Raw genomic sequence first — 15,555 nt, forward strand, 5'->3', positions numbered from 1 at the left:
AGCTGGGAGGTGAAAAAAATGGCATTTCAGGGTGGTTTGATTTGCATCTGTTAGTGTCTTTTCCTCTGCAGCCTCTTTTGCTTTGAAATTCCTCTCTTCCTCTAACCAAATTCCTTTGAGGTCAAGCTTCAGACATTCCTCTGAAAGGAAGCCTTCCTTTGTAACCTTGCTGTGCCCGTCTTTGGCCACGAAGGTTGTATTAGGTATTCATTCACTGTATCTTCCCAATACTTCCATATTAGAGCTTTCCACCCTCGAGTATAATCTGATTATTTTCTTCTCTAGATTTCAGGGCAAGGACTGCATATTATTCATCATCCTCTCCACCTTCCCGTCCCCACCAAAGAAGGTAGTAAAATGTTTGACTTTTTAAAAATTATTTTTAGTTCTCTTGGATGCTTCCAGTCCACGGCCTTATTTCCAGCTATTATTGTTCCAAAAGATGGTAGCCGCTGAAATCTTAAGATAGAGGTTGCCAACATGAGGTTCCTAAAAGCGGCTTCATGTGTTAAATATGTTTGAGAAACATGAGCCTAAACAAAACAGGATTTTTATTTGACCATGGGATTTTGGGAGGGGGAAAGAAAAACGTATCAGATTTTGTGTGATACAAGGCTTACGGCATGCTCCTTTCCATAAATATTTGTCGTTAAATAGGAGACCCAGAAAGATGTAAAAGGGTTGAGTATTAACAGTAGCTGAAATTCCACCATTAACATAATCATTGACCAATGTGCTTTAGAGCCCTGATTTTCAGCCTTTTCTGTATCAGGATTACTTGGGAGAGGTTTTAAAAACTACAACTATGTGGCCAGCCATGAGAGTGTAAATCACATAATTTTTTACTGTGATTACTTTTCCTGTGTTTTTTAATTATATGAATTAAGTTTTGAGTAAAAAGTGTTTATCAATGCACATTAATATCTTCTTAGCTAGTAAAGTATAAGTTAACTTTATTTTTCACTATCACTAATCTTTGTAATACGTAACAAATCTGTATTTCAAAATACCACCAAATGTGCTAGTTATTTCATGCCTTAGGAAAGTTCATTATATATGATGTGGATTGTGCAGGAAATGACCAACCTCCATAAGACATTTGCATTCAAGGAGAAGATAATCAATTGGCTTTCTTCCTAATTAAAAGTTGGTAGAATTAGGATATAGGAACAGAATAGTTCCTGGCCTATGTAACTTGATCATAAAATTGAGGCTTAGTGCCCTAATGAGTATTTAGTTCTCATGGAGGGGTGAAATCTGTAGTTAATATAGAGATCTCAGAAGTTTCTAGTAGACAAGTCCTGGATTGAGAGCAAGAGATCTGAGTTTGGATACTGGCACCAATCTATTAGCTTTGTAAACTGGATCAAGTAACCTAATCTCTCTCTCTTTATCAGCCTCTTTGACTTTGAAATAGGTATAATAATGTCTGCTTTTCCTTGTTTACATAATTTTTAGGAAGAGCAAATTAATCTATAATTTACATAATTTAAAGCAGCATAATTATGATTTTTCAGCCACAATAATGATCGTTATGTAAATAGCACCATTATTTATTAAATTTCATACCTACAATGGTACTGATTTGATCACTTCAAAATAGGTTCCTTTATAAAACAGACCACTAAAATAACTGAAGATTTATTTAATTAAACTCTTGCTCGTATAGTTTTTTTTTTTAATTACTTCTTACAGGAAGTAATAGTTTTGAATTTTTTACTTTCTTCTAAGAAGTAGTTTTATAGGGCACTTGGGTGGCTCAGTTGAATGTTGATTTTGGCTCAGGTCTTGATCCCAGGGTTGTGGGATCGAGTCCTGTGTTGGGTTCTGTGCTGAGTATGGAACCTGCTTAAGATTCTTGCTCTCTCCCTTTGCCCCTCTCCCTTGTTGCACTCTCTCTCTTAAAAAAAAAAAAAAAAAAAAGTATTTTTGTAATGGAGAGGCTAATTATAAAAATTATGATCTTTAAAAATACTTGCTTATAGTGTCACTGTTGCCAACATTCATGAAGTTTGTTGGTTAACTTAAATTTTTTTGAAGTGTTACCCATTCTTTCAGAACTTGCTAAGTACTGGACATCCTGCTAAGTCCTGGGGAACCACAGGTGAATAAAAAAAAGGGTTCCCAAATGTATGGAAAAAATATATTGAATTGTGTTATATCTGTTTATAAGTGCTCAATGGGAATACAGAGAAGTGAGGGAGTAATTTGGGGAAGGGCAAGAATGAAAAGGAAAAAGATGACCTTTGCATTTTTCAACTTTTAAGTAGACTTGCTAGTAATCTTCTTAAATTTTGGCTTTCAGTTATGAAATATTTTTACCACATAGAAAACTTTCACAATAGACACCTGTATACCCAACTTAACAGATACCAATATTTTGCCACATTTGCTTGAGATACCTAAAAAAAATTTTTTTTAATGTTTATTTTTGAGAGAAAGAGTGTGAGCAGGGGAGGGGCAGAGAGAGAGAGGAAGACACAGAATCCAAAATAGGCTCCAGGCACTGAGCTGTCAGGACAGAGCTCTCCTGGGGCTCAAACTCACAAACTCCCAGATTATGACTTGAGCTGAAGTCGGTCGCTTAACCAACTGAGCCATCCAGGCGCCCCAATGCTTGAGATATTTTTAAAGGAAGTGTTATAACTAAAGTCCCATCCTTCCAATTTTTCCTCTTCCTGTGTCCCTAGAGGTAACCACTAGCCTGAAGTTGTTAAACATATATGTACATATATGTCTTTTTCATGCATGTTACTACATTTATTAATGTGACCATGTCAGTAAAAATTAGGATATTGTTTTGTGTGTCTTAAAGTTACATCAATAGTATATTTTTTAGATTGTATACCTATTGTTTAGAAATTTGCTTTTCTTAATTCAGTTGGGATTGAAACTTACCTCTATTGATATATGTTAATTTCTTTTAAGTGCTGTCAAGTATTACATTGTTTGGATACTGAGGTTGATTCCAGTTTTTCTACTATTAAAAAATGCAATTAGAAGTACAAATAATATTTCCATAAGCTTTGAACATCTATATCCATGATACCTCATGTTCTCATTAGCATTTGGTGGACTTTATCATTTTTGCCAATATGATGAGAGTGAAATGAGGTCCTTTAAGTTTAGGATATTTTAATTAAATATTAAAGAATAAGGAAGAATTTATATGTGAAGGGTAGAGAACAGCACTAATGAGACAGTGGAGAAGTTAATCTTTGCCAACCAAAAGAACATAAATGTTTTTGACTGTAATCCACAGTCAGAAAAATTTTACATCATGCCTAAGTACATATACTCGTATTTGAAATAAAAGGTAACCTGAAACAATTGAGCAGTTGCATGTAGTAGAATTTATATTTTCTTAATACCAGTGCTGGTTGTGATCAATAGATTGATGTGACAGACATTTTAAGGGCAGTTCAAAAATCTTTGTTCAAGAGTAAGTATATAGAAGCTAAACAGGTAGGCTGGACCTTATCAGAGTATTAAATGTCATGTGCAGGAGTTGGCTTTATGTCCTAGTCATTTTCAGTCTTTTTTAGCAATAGAATACAACTGTCCATCCTTTCCTCTTCCCCACAAGAGGAGTGGAGGGTCAGTTTTTCTGTTTTGTTTTGTTTTTTCTAAAATTTTTTTAATGTTTTTATTTATTTCTAGGAGAGAGAGAGAGAGAGACAGCATGAGCAGGGGAGGGTCAGAGAGAGAGGGAGTCACAGACTCTGAAACAGGCGCCAGGCTCTGAGCTGGCAGTCAGCACAGAGCCCGACGCGGGGCTCGAACCCACGAACCGCGAGATCATGACCTAAGCGAAAGTCGGACGCTTAACCGACTGAGCCACCCAGGCGCCCCGAGGGTCAGTTTTTCTGAGACTTTTCATACTGGGACCAGTATGAAAGCAGGCTTCTGGTGGCAATGGTTAGGTTGCAGGACTGGGAAATAAAGACTTTTAAAGACTAAAGCAGTTAGAAATTCTGGAGGCAGGGTATTGCGTGAGGCCAGATAAGAGCTGATGTTGTTCAGAACTCAGGCAGTGGCAGCATGACTGTGAAGGACAGATTGGAGAACAGTTTACAGGTATGATTGCTGTTCTTCACCACTGACTGACAGTGGAGATTGAGTGTGAGGGAAGAATTAGAGGGGACACCTGCATTTATTCTGTTGTTTATATAACTGTAAGTATTATTAACTGGTATATGGGACTGAGAGGAGGAAATTTGAAGGAGGAATATGTAATCAGATTTAGATGATTTTGGAGAAAGGTACCTGATCTACCAATGGGGGGCATATAAATGCAGACATTGAAATTTTGAGCCTAAAACTTAAGAGAAAGGTATGAGCTAACCGTATATATTTCATAGTTACCAGGGTACACTTGGGACATCAAGTCCTAGAGTGGGGAGGTAACAAAAAACACGAAGTGAGAGCCGATAAGAAAGTCAGAGATGGAAGCTTGAACAATCCCAACATATAAGGGAGTACGTAAACAGAATAAAAAGAGGAAGGCAGAAGTAGGAAAAGAATGATGGGGAAAGTAAAGGTGAGTGCCTGGGAGAAAGGCTAAGTGAAACTGAAATGATCCAAGATAAATGCCAGATAGAGCCGGAGAAGTATTTAGGGTTCACTGTACCAGGCCTGATCATGTGAGGTGGAATAGTTTACTTTCTCATTGTTGACTAGGTGTCTCTTATCATTTTAAGGCAGTTTTGAGTTAACTGTACCATTTAGTTCCGTGGGTATGCTTTTTAAGAGTGCTTAAACTATGCTGAGTGAGTTTATGTACCAAATAGGTCATTGTCTCCAAAAGTTTGTATATTTCTTTTGCATTAAATTTAAAAAGACATATATCCTTCCCTTACTGAATTATTATTATATAATCCTGTGAATTATTGGAGAGTACAAAGTAGTAACATTCAACGGACTAGTAAAACAAGTATTAAAAATTTGTTTTGTAATAAACTCAGTTTTGGTCAAGTAAAAAATATCTATGATACTTTATTAAAAGTGGTTGGATCATTTAGGAAATAGCCTATCACATCTAACTTTAATGTGGGCAAATTTTTGTTGGTTTAGAATCCTTTTTTCCTTTCATGCTTTGTTGTATTTTAACTTCCAGGCTACTTGGGGAGAAGTGATGTTGGTTTTTGGAAATTTTGTAGGAGAAACTCTCTTTGCTTGTACTGAAATGTGTCGGACTATAAATCCTTTTTTTTTTTTTTTTAACTTTTTTCCTGTTTGTTTGTTTATTTTGAGAGAGAGAGAGTGAGCAGGGGAGGGACAGAGAGGGAGAGAGAGAATCCCAAGCAGTCTCCGTGCTGTCAACACAGAGCCTGACACGGGGCTCAAACTCCCCAGCTGAGCCATGAGATCATGACCTGAGCTGAAATCAAGAGTTGGATGCTTAACTGACTAAGCCTAGGCACCCCTATAGATCTTTTAAATTCACACTGCTGTTTCCAAATATTCTGGTGAATAATCTTTAAAAAAATTTTTTAATGCAGATTAAGAACTAACAGAAGGGTTTTGGTGGGGTTTTTTTTTGGGGGGGGGAGAAAAAATATTAAAACTTTGTTACTAATACCCGTGGTATAGCATTGCAGAATTTGAATGTGTTCTAAATTTCAGTAATTTCTCTAATTGCTTAACTATAAGACATAGACTTTGTGTTCGTGATTTTGTTTGATTAAAGTGTGTTTTTTAATCTTTGAAGGCTTGTTATATTCAGAGCGATAGCTAGAAATTCTTACTAGCCTACAAGTATAAAAGAAAACTTTAAAACTGTAAGAGGCAGTTGAGTGGTAATTTAAGACTTTTTTTTAACTTTATTTTTTTAATTTTTTAAATTATTTTATTTATTTTATTGTTTTAAGTTTGTTGATTTATTTTGAGAGACAGAGAGAAAGAGCAAATGGGGAAGGGGCAGAGACAGAGAGGGAGAGAGAGAATCCCAAGCAGCCTCTGCACCATTAGTGCAGAGCCTGATGCGGACTCCAAGCCGTGAAACGGGAGACCATGACTAAAGCCAAAATTGGATGCTTAACTGACTGAGCCACTCAGGTGCCCCAAGACTTTCTAATTGATTATTTTATTCAGGCATTTTATAATGCTTTGTATCTGCTTAGTTTAGCCAGTCCATTTTAATGAACCTTACTATCCCAGCCATCTAGATCATTAAAGAAAATAATTAAGAACTTGTATTTTCTAAATAAATGTATTGAGCATGAGTTCTTAGAGAATTAGTTCACAGGAAGATATCTGAGTGGAAACAGAATTTATGAAATGACCCTTTTCTGCCTCAATATTAAGTATTCTGATGCTAAATGAACTTTGTATTTAGGTTTGGAAATTTAGGAATTTTAGTGTTGCTAGCCAAATTTATTAAAGTAATGGAAAACTTGAAGTTTTTTGTTAGTGTTCCAAAATTATTTTCTCCACAAATTCAAACCCCCTTCACCATCTCAAACCAAAGTTTCCTAATACTTAAATGCTAAGTAATCTCATTTTTCTGGAGTTTTCTGAGAGCCAGGAAGTAAGCACAAAGCTGAACCACCAGACTGAAGTTTACGGTTACCATACAGTAGAATATGTCCTGTATTCCTGGGCGCATGTTCTTTATTGTCCAAACCAAAAATTGGAACATAAGATAAAAATCTGGACAGGCAAGTGAGGGGCAGTTACCCTTAAGTTTTATTTATAGCAGGTTAGAAGCAGTACATTTGACAAAACTGTTCTAATAGATTTACATACATTTGAATTTTCATTGTCCTTGGCAGCTTTCATTGCCCTATTAAATACATTTAATTGAGCTCAGCTAATGTTTAAATGAATTCAGTAGTAGGCACTCAAATATTTGAATTAATGAATGTAATTATTTAGAGCTTAATTTCTAGCTGTGTAGAGTGTGCACTCTTGAAATAGGGTCATGAGAGGTAATTACTATAACAAAATAACATACCATGGTAACTAGTCTGCTAGAAAAGCCAAAGGCTTGAGATGCCTGTTAGATATCCAGAGAAAGATGTCACATACACTGTTGGGTACATTTATTCAGAGCCCCGTAGAGAGGCCGGGTTAGCAATTGGGAGTCCTCTGCATACAGATCTCTCCCAGAAAGCCTTGAAACCAGAGATCCCCAGGGAGAGAGTAGAGATGAAAAGCACTGTGATCCATACTCACTGAGAGGTGGTTAGTACAGTTTTAGTTAATTTGCACTTGGGTAATGATAATAATCTGAATGTTAATACTGTGTTTATCCATATTCAGACATCCTACTCTTAAAAGTTTTTCAAACCTGTTTTATGTTGATTTTTTATTAAAGTAAATGAAGGATTATTTTAATTACCTTGGTTACTGCTTTCCTTAAAATTTTGATGTTGATATGCCCTGTCTAAATATGAACCTTATGTCTGGACATTAAAGTGCTGTATAGGTTATCAGATCTAGTGTATCTTTGTGAGTTAACATTATGTTCTGATTTTCAAATAGCCAGATGTGTCCTTAACTCTTCTTTTGAGGAGCATACGTTTCTCTTTAGATTATAGAGTGAGGACAAAACTATTCTGAAACTCTTACCCTGTATTCATAAACAAAAGACTGGAAAGGTAGATATCAAAATATTGACATAAACCTTAATCCTGGGATAATAAGATTATGTGCAAATTTAATTTTATGTATCTTCCATGTTGTATTATTTTTATAACTTTTTTTAAAAAAGTAAAATATTAAGAATGCTATCTAAAATGTGGTTTTATTTTATAATTCAGTAATGATTTAAAGCAAAAGAATATATTTAAAATTGTGTTTTGGTCACATACTTGAAAAACTGATTCTGGGGGCGCCTGGGTTGCTTAGTCGGTTAGGCGTCCGACTTTCGCTTGGGTCATGATCTCGCGGTTCGNAAAGAGGCAAGGTGTAAAGGAAGTTAGAGAAGGAAACAATATGCTCATAAAAATTTTTTTATTAATGTTTATTTTTGAGAGATACAGAGTGTGAGTGGGGCAGGGGCAGAGAGAGAGAGGGAGACAGAATCTGAAGCAGGCTGCAGGCCCCAAGTTGTCAGCACAGAGCCTGACGCAAGGCTTAAACCAGTGAACCACAAGATCATGACCTGAGCTGGTCTGATGCTTAACTGACTGAGACACTCAGGTGCCCCACAATATACTTTTTAATTCTGGCATTCACTCTACTGGACAAATTTCCTACTTGATTAAGTGGATGTTTATTGAAGATATTTCTATACTTCTTTCTCAACATTAATACTTTATTTACTTTTACTTTATTTAGAAGACATATATTTTAAAACGAGAATATTAGTGGTAAGGTAGTGATATTATAAAATGTCACTCCAATGGACTAGGAAAGATCTTCTTGAATGATATATGTCTTTATATCTAAATGTTATCCAATTTCAGTGAGCTAACCAGCCCTTTGGATTGTGTGGGGTAAATTCCAAATAAAGTTCATAAATCTGAACAGAAGAGAGCTGCAAATCCAAGTGGAGCAAAGGTCATTTAACTTCTAAAATATTAGTTTATCTTTAGTCTTCAAATAGCCATATGCAATGTGTTAAAAATCTATTTAAAAATTGTAAAATAAGCAAAAAAATTTTTAATGCTTATTTATTTTTGAGAGAGAGAGAGCTCACAAGCAGGGGTAGGAGAGATAGGGAAGGGAGAGGGAGACACAGGAACTGAAGCAGGCTCCAGGCTCTAAGCTGTAAGCACAGAGCCTGATGTGGGGCTCGAACTCACAAACAGATTGTGACCTGAGCTGAAGTCGGATGCATAACCGATGGAGCCACTCAGGCACCCCAAATAGGCAAATTTTGAGATCTTGTTAACTACATGATTCAAGAAACTTAATGCTATATTTGTTATTGAAACCAAATTATGATTTTCTGAAGTCAGACTTTCTAGTTCAGTTTAAACTTATAGTCCTACAAATGTGCCTTAAAAAAAAAAATCATTGTTTTACGTAGAATCATCTCTGTTGTTTAAAGAGAGATCTTATAATGTGTAATATATGCCATGTAATAAGACACAGTTTGTTTTCTTTTGATATAGCTTGCATTGAAAGGCTCTAGCTACAGTGGACTGCTTGAACGGCATCATATTCACACTAAAAATGTAGAGCACATTCTAGATAGTTTACGGTAAGTCCGTGGGATTGGATCTTGGATGGGCCTTTGTATCCAGGACTTCTAATTTTTATTTTTATTAGCAGATGATCCTGAGATTTTAAGTAAAGATTGCCATTATAAAATAATTTTCAGAAAATTTTATCATGGTTAATGGAGTTGACATTGTAGTGTTTCTAAGGAAATTTTTAATGTGCCTTGGACATTTCATAGATTTTTTAGTTAATATTTGGTCTGAGAAGTGCCTGTTCTATGGAGATAATTCTGTATACATTATACTTCAACTGTGTATGTAATGTTTTATTAAACAGCATACTAGATGATATGGGTGTTCACTAAAATATTCTTTGAATTTCTAAATATTATAGGAACTTCAGTTAATTCAATTAATGCAGTCAGTGAATAAGTTTATATGTATATAAGAGAATCAGTGTGAGAACATGCAAAGTAGAAAGTATTTTAGTCACTGTTTCAGTGTCTGACAACTGAATGAATATTTTGGATTTAAAGTAATGACTATTTTGTTTCATAATTAAACAAAAGTCTCTCAAGAGGTGACTCTTCTAGGCCATTTTTATATTAATGAATTTTAGCATCAGGAATAGAGAAAATGAAATTCTCATTTATCAGTATTGCTATTTGTCAGGGACTGTAACAAGATGTTTTTAAAGCACGTAGAGATTTGGGATCATCCTTAACTTTCGGTTTACTCATGTGCTTCTTGACTTACCATAGTTAATTGGCTATTTGTAATTAAATGAAACTGAAGCTAAACTTGCAAAGCTACACATAAATTTGTTTATAAAACTAATTTGTTTATTTTACATCATTGTAATAATCTGCCTCTTAGAAAACATCCTTTATGTTATTAGTGGAAATTTTATGTAACCTTTACTTTCTTAGGAATGAGGGAATTGAGGTCCGTCTAGTCAAGAGGAGAGAATATGATGAAGAAATTGTTCGATGGGCAGATGCTGTCATAGCTGCAGGAGGTAATAGACTTACAGAGGGAAACATATTGGAAGAAGAAATGCTCTTGAGTATATGTTTCCAGATACCCTGTGGTCTAGCTGTAATGAAGGCTTCAGAATCCTACCACAAGATGCATTTTTTGGATTTTTAGGATAAGATTTAAAAAGATCTGTATGTAACAGTTTACTTTTTTTAGTGAATGGTGTTATTGTGAGGTTCTGTGTATATTGAAGGTGTGCATTTAACTTCAAATATGATTCAAAGAATGAGTTGTAACTGTATTTTGGTTTAGTTACACTAGTCTTTTTAAAATTTTCTTTAACATTTATCTATTATTGAGAGACAGAGAAAGACAGAGCATGAGTGGCAGAGGGGCAGAGTGAGAAGGAGACACAGAAACTGAAGCAGGCTACAGGCTCTGAGCTGTTAGCGTAGAGCCGGATACGGGGCTCAAACTCAAGAAGCGTGAGATCATGATCTGAGCCAAAGTTGTATGCCTACAGACTGAGCCACCCAGGTGCCCCTAGTTATACTAGTCTTAAAAAAAGAAAAAGTTGAAATTGTTTAACAAGATTAGATACATTTCATCCCACTCTGACTCTAATATACCTACACCTATTTTTTCTGAGCTGTATTAAGTTAGTGAACATTCTTTCTAAAGCTTTAAGTTGATAGCATTTGTTACAAAAACCTACACTGAACACCTTGTTGTATATATTCTCATTAAAAGAATTTATGAGTTTGGATTGATTTTGTGACAGAAGGAAAAAGAACTGACTAATAGCTATGTTAGCATTAGAGCAGCAGTTCCCATGTGGGGGCTACTGCTGGGCATCTAGCAGGTAGAAGCCATAGATACTTCTGAACATCCGGTTATGCACAGGACAGCCCTCCACAACAAAGAATTATCTGGCCTAAATGTCAGTATTGCCACTGTTGACAAATCCTGGGTTAGGGATAGTGGATAGAAAGGAAGTGGAGTCACCTGTGGTGGTCAACAGGCTGGGGTGGGAGGGAGATTGTTAAAAGTACTTTTGTTAAGAATGATGTTAAAAGCTAGTTTTGTAACAAATCTGGTTATGCAGGTGATGGCACAATGCTTCTGGCGGCAAGTAAAGTCCTGGACAGACTTAAACCAGTTATTGGAGTAAACACTGATCCAGAACGGTAAGGAAGAACACATTCTGTTTGATTGGTGTGTGTGGGGGAGGGGGGGTACATACAGTTATGCTTTGCTTTGCACAGTATCTATTTCTGATAAATCTTAAATTTGGGAAGGTCTTTATACTTCCTTTACCATGATCACATTGCTGTGCTCTATAGCTACAGAGAGTTTACTGCGGTGCATGATGTTTAAGTGGAAGCATCGCTGCTCTTTGTTATCATGAATGTTAGAACCATATTCCAAAAACATTTTGGAGATGAAATCCAGGTATGTAGACTTTATTTCTACCTTTAGTACAATTTTCTTCTTTGTAATTGTTACCAAGAACCTAGCTCTTATTTATAGCTCGGGCATGAGAAATATGTATACATTTAACTGTCATTGGTGGTAGAAAATTATAATATGGAATGGACAAGTCCTTAAATTTGATTTCCCAGGTAGTCTGGGAGTAGGATATGTGGCAGGATAGACCTGAGCCCTTGACCTAGGTCAGTATTGGCAACCTTCAGTATTGCTGAAGAGGGATGAGTTAATGTCCCGTCTTCTACCTTTCCTTATGTCTCTCATCTACATTCCTGATTATACCTCCACTGATTTTTTGTGTGACTTCATCAATTAAAGGAAAAGACCAAACCCTGCCATCACTAATTTTTTTTCTTTCCAAGACCATACCTGGACTTTATGATCATCCAGAACTGCCCCATCTTGCAAATCTTAATTCCACTCTGAACACAGTCTCCTATGTTTTGTTTTTGTTTTTTGTTTTTTTTTTTACAAATAGTTTATTGTCCACAGTCTCCTATGTTTAACAGTAGTCTTATTCCCTCAGTCCAGCTATGTCTGCCCTTTGGTTTTCAGTGCATTGAACCCCTCTATTTTCTTCAATTAATTTTCCCTCATTTCATTCACTTTCTTTACAAATTTCTTAAATATTTTGTACATTGTCTTTCTGCTCAATCCTTCATCTGTCATCCTTTTTATTCCTCCATTAGTACTGCTGAGGCCATCTGGGGAAAAAATAGAAACTTAAGCCTGGTGGCCTAGTTTTGGTCCATAGTTACTTCCAGTTTGTAGATTCTTTCTTTTTTTTTATGTTTTAATGTTTTTTTTCTTTTTTAAATACCTGAGAGAGAGAGAAAGCATGAGCAGGCGAGGGTCAGAGAGAGAGGGAGATACAGAATCTGAAACAGGCCCCAAGCTCTGAGGTAGCTGTCAGCACAGAGCTCGATGTGGGGATCAAGCCCACTAATCATGAGATCATGACCTGAGCCAAAGTTGGACGTTTTATTGACTGAACCACCCAGGTGCCCCACAGGTTTGTAGTTTCTAGCACTTAGAACTGGACCCAAAACTTTCTATGTAGCTCAGGTCCTCTCTCTTCCCCATTCTCTGTGGTGGCTTCCTCAATGCTATTTGACTTGTACACTCTCGTTGCTTTCCCTATCCTTCCTCTGTCAGTATTAGCCTCCTCCCTTACCTGATAGAGGAAATGGAAGTCACTGGATTAGTACTTCTTTACCTTTTCCCTGGCTTAAAACAAAACCTTGTTCTGTTATTCCCTTTCTTTCCCTATCTCCCTTTGCACATGGTTCCTCTTAGGCTAGAAACTTGTTCAATACTGTACTCTTTTAAGAAAATTTAATAAATCCTTTATCCTGTGTCTCTCTTATTCTTCCTCTTTACCCCCAAGCTTGGTACCTCCACTTACTTCAGTTATTTTTAAAAACATTTTTTTTAAACATTCATTTATTATTGAGAAACAGAAAGAGACAGCATGAGCAGGGGAGGGGCAGAGAGGGGGAGACACAGAATCCGAAGCAGGCTCTAGGTTCTGAGCTGTCAGCACAGAGCCCGACGCAGGGCTGAAACTCACAAACTGTGAGATCATGACCTGAGCTGAAGTCAGACGCTTAACTGACTGAGCCACCCAGGCACCCCTACTTCGGTTATTTTTAAACCTTTGCTATCTTTTCTGGATTTGCCCCCACCAGTTCACTGACATTCCTTTTGTCTTCCTAGTGATGTCCTGGTTACTGAGCTTACTGGACATTTTAGTCCTTGTCTTACATGATTTCTGGGAAATTTTTGGTGCTAACTTCTCCTTTGTTGCATCTGTACGTCTTTGGCTTTATGACCACTGANTGTATCTTTTGAAGGCTGTTATGTTTTAGTGACTGCTTAAATAATAGTGTTTTTAATATATTATCCTCTGGGCCATCTTTCTCTCTTTCACTCTCTATACTGTCTCCAGAATAACGGATTAATGTTTGTGATTGATCTTAGATCCTGGACTCCAAAATATTTATATCTAACATTGATCTTACTTCTACTCTTATCCTTATTTATATTCTCTTCTCACTGCAGCCAGAGTGATCATTTTATGAAAGTTTGATAATACTATGTGACTTCTCTGCTCCAGATCATATGGTGGCTTCCCATCTGACTCAGAATACAATCTAATTCTTTATTCTGGCTAGGGTGACAACTTATCCTCCTGGTTTGCCAAGGATTTTCTAGTTTTAGCACCAAAAATTCTATGTCCTGGGAAAATTGTCAGTCCCAGGCAAACTGGAACAGGTGGTCTCCTTAATACAAGACTCTACATTTTCTGGTCCCTGATTATTCTGTGTCCTTTTCTCCTGTTACTTTTCTCTCTTTTCATGCTATTCTAGCCATACTACCCTCTACTGGAATATATCCAATGGCATTAAAAATGTAACATCTGAGTGCTTGGCTGGCTCAGTCCGTAGAGCATGTGACTTTTTTTTTTTTTAATGTTTGTTTATTTTTGAGAGAGAGACTGAAAGAGAAGGAGGGAAGAAGGGAAAGAGAGAGGGAGATAGAGAATCGTGAGCACTGATGGTGCGGAGCCTGGCCTGACATGGGGCTTGAACTCACAAACGGTGAGATCATGACCTGAGCTGAAATCAAGAGTTGGATGCTTAACTGACTGAGCCACCCAGGTGCCCCACGTGACTCTTAATCTCAGGATAGTGAGTTAAGCCCCACATTGGGCATGGCTCCTGCTTAAAAAAAAAAAAAAAAAAGTAACATGCCTGCAGATGAACCTATCTCCTTTTTCCCTCTTCTACCATACTTGATGAATACAATCATAACTTGTGCTAAAGCTGTGACCACCTGTCCCTCCCCATCTCTCCCCGCCAACACCTTACCACATTGGTCTGTGGATCTAGTTCTGAGTTCTTGGGATCTTACCGTTGAGTCCATCTCTTGCCATCCTCACTGCTGCTGAACATCGCGTAGGCCTTTATAGTTTCTTGTTTAAATTACTGCAGTAGCTTCCAGTCTTGCTCTTTCCAACCCATCCATGACACTTTGTCTTCATGTTCTTCCAAAGTGCAAATATTGTATTCAGTCCTCAATTAAAATCTTTTAGGCTTTCCTCATGACCTATGGATACATTGCAAATTCCTTAGTATAATAGTATGATCTTTCATCTATTGCCTATTTTCTTTTTTAGTTTAATTTATCCTCATTTACTGTATGCTCATCAGTAAAAAACAAAAAACAAACAAAAAAAACTGACGACCTCTAGGAACAGCCTATGATTCTTTCTAAGTCTGGTTCTTATTTTTTTTTTTTTGAATTGCATATTTTCTCCCAGTTTTGTTGAGATATAATTCACATACAGACTGCATAAATTTAAGGTGTACTGCATAATAACTTACACATCATGTGAAATGATTACTACAGTAAACTTAGTTAACATTTATCTTCTCATATAGACCTGAAAAGTGGGGTTTTTTTGTGTGATGAGAACTCTTAGGATCTACTCTCTTAATAGCTTTCAAATATACTATACAGCAGTGTTAACTATAGGCATCATGTTGTCCGTTACATCCCCAGTACTTACCGCCTTACAAGTGGAAGTTTGTATCTTTAACCATCCTCACCGAGTTCCTCTACTGCCCACTCTGAAGACTGTTCTTAAGTGCAAATGTTCGATCTGAGCATCTGCTGACACCATGGGTAGAGGCTTTTCCTCTGTTGAGCTTTGTTGATATTTAAGACAGTAGGATTTGAAAGAAGAAGTAAAAAGTTCTTCAAAAGGCCTATATTCTTTTCATGTCTTTGTGTGTGCTTTGGCCCAGAATGCCCTTGTACCACTTCCTCAGTTGTGTAGTTATATAATTGTTTATTCAAGACTGTGGTGCATCTTGTGGGCTCTAACTATACAATTCCCTGTGGCGAGTGCTTATCCCTTCATATTGTTTTCTGCTTGGTTGTTTGTCTCTTCCATTAGACTATAAATTTCTTGAGT

The 15,555-nt window shown here is 36.6% G+C and overlaps 1 protein-coding gene across 1 annotated transcript in view; it reads left to right on the top strand.

Annotated features, from left to right (window-relative positions):
* Positions 1-330: 330 nt before the first annotated feature.
* Positions 331-15,555, top strand: part of NADK2 (NAD kinase 2, mitochondrial) — a 46,609-nt gene continuing 31,384 nt past the window's right edge. Inside the window, exons 1-4 of the mRNA XM_077763484.1 lie at positions 331-349; positions 9,063-9,151; positions 10,040-10,128; positions 11,194-11,275. Of these exons, the coding sequence (XP_077619610.1) occupies positions 11,205-11,275 (71 nt within the window). The 5' untranslated portion in view covers positions 331-349; positions 9,063-9,151; positions 10,040-10,128; positions 11,194-11,204. The remainder of the gene's footprint in view (positions 350-9,062; positions 9,152-10,039; positions 10,129-11,193; positions 11,276-15,555) is intronic.

This window comes from Crocuta crocuta, unplaced genomic scaffold (genome assembly GCF_008692635.1).
Source record: "Crocuta crocuta isolate KB4526 unplaced genomic scaffold, BGI_CrCroc_1.0 scaffold4, whole genome shotgun sequence".
Classification (NCBI taxonomy): domain Eukaryota; kingdom Metazoa; phylum Chordata; class Mammalia; order Carnivora; family Hyaenidae; genus Crocuta; species Crocuta crocuta.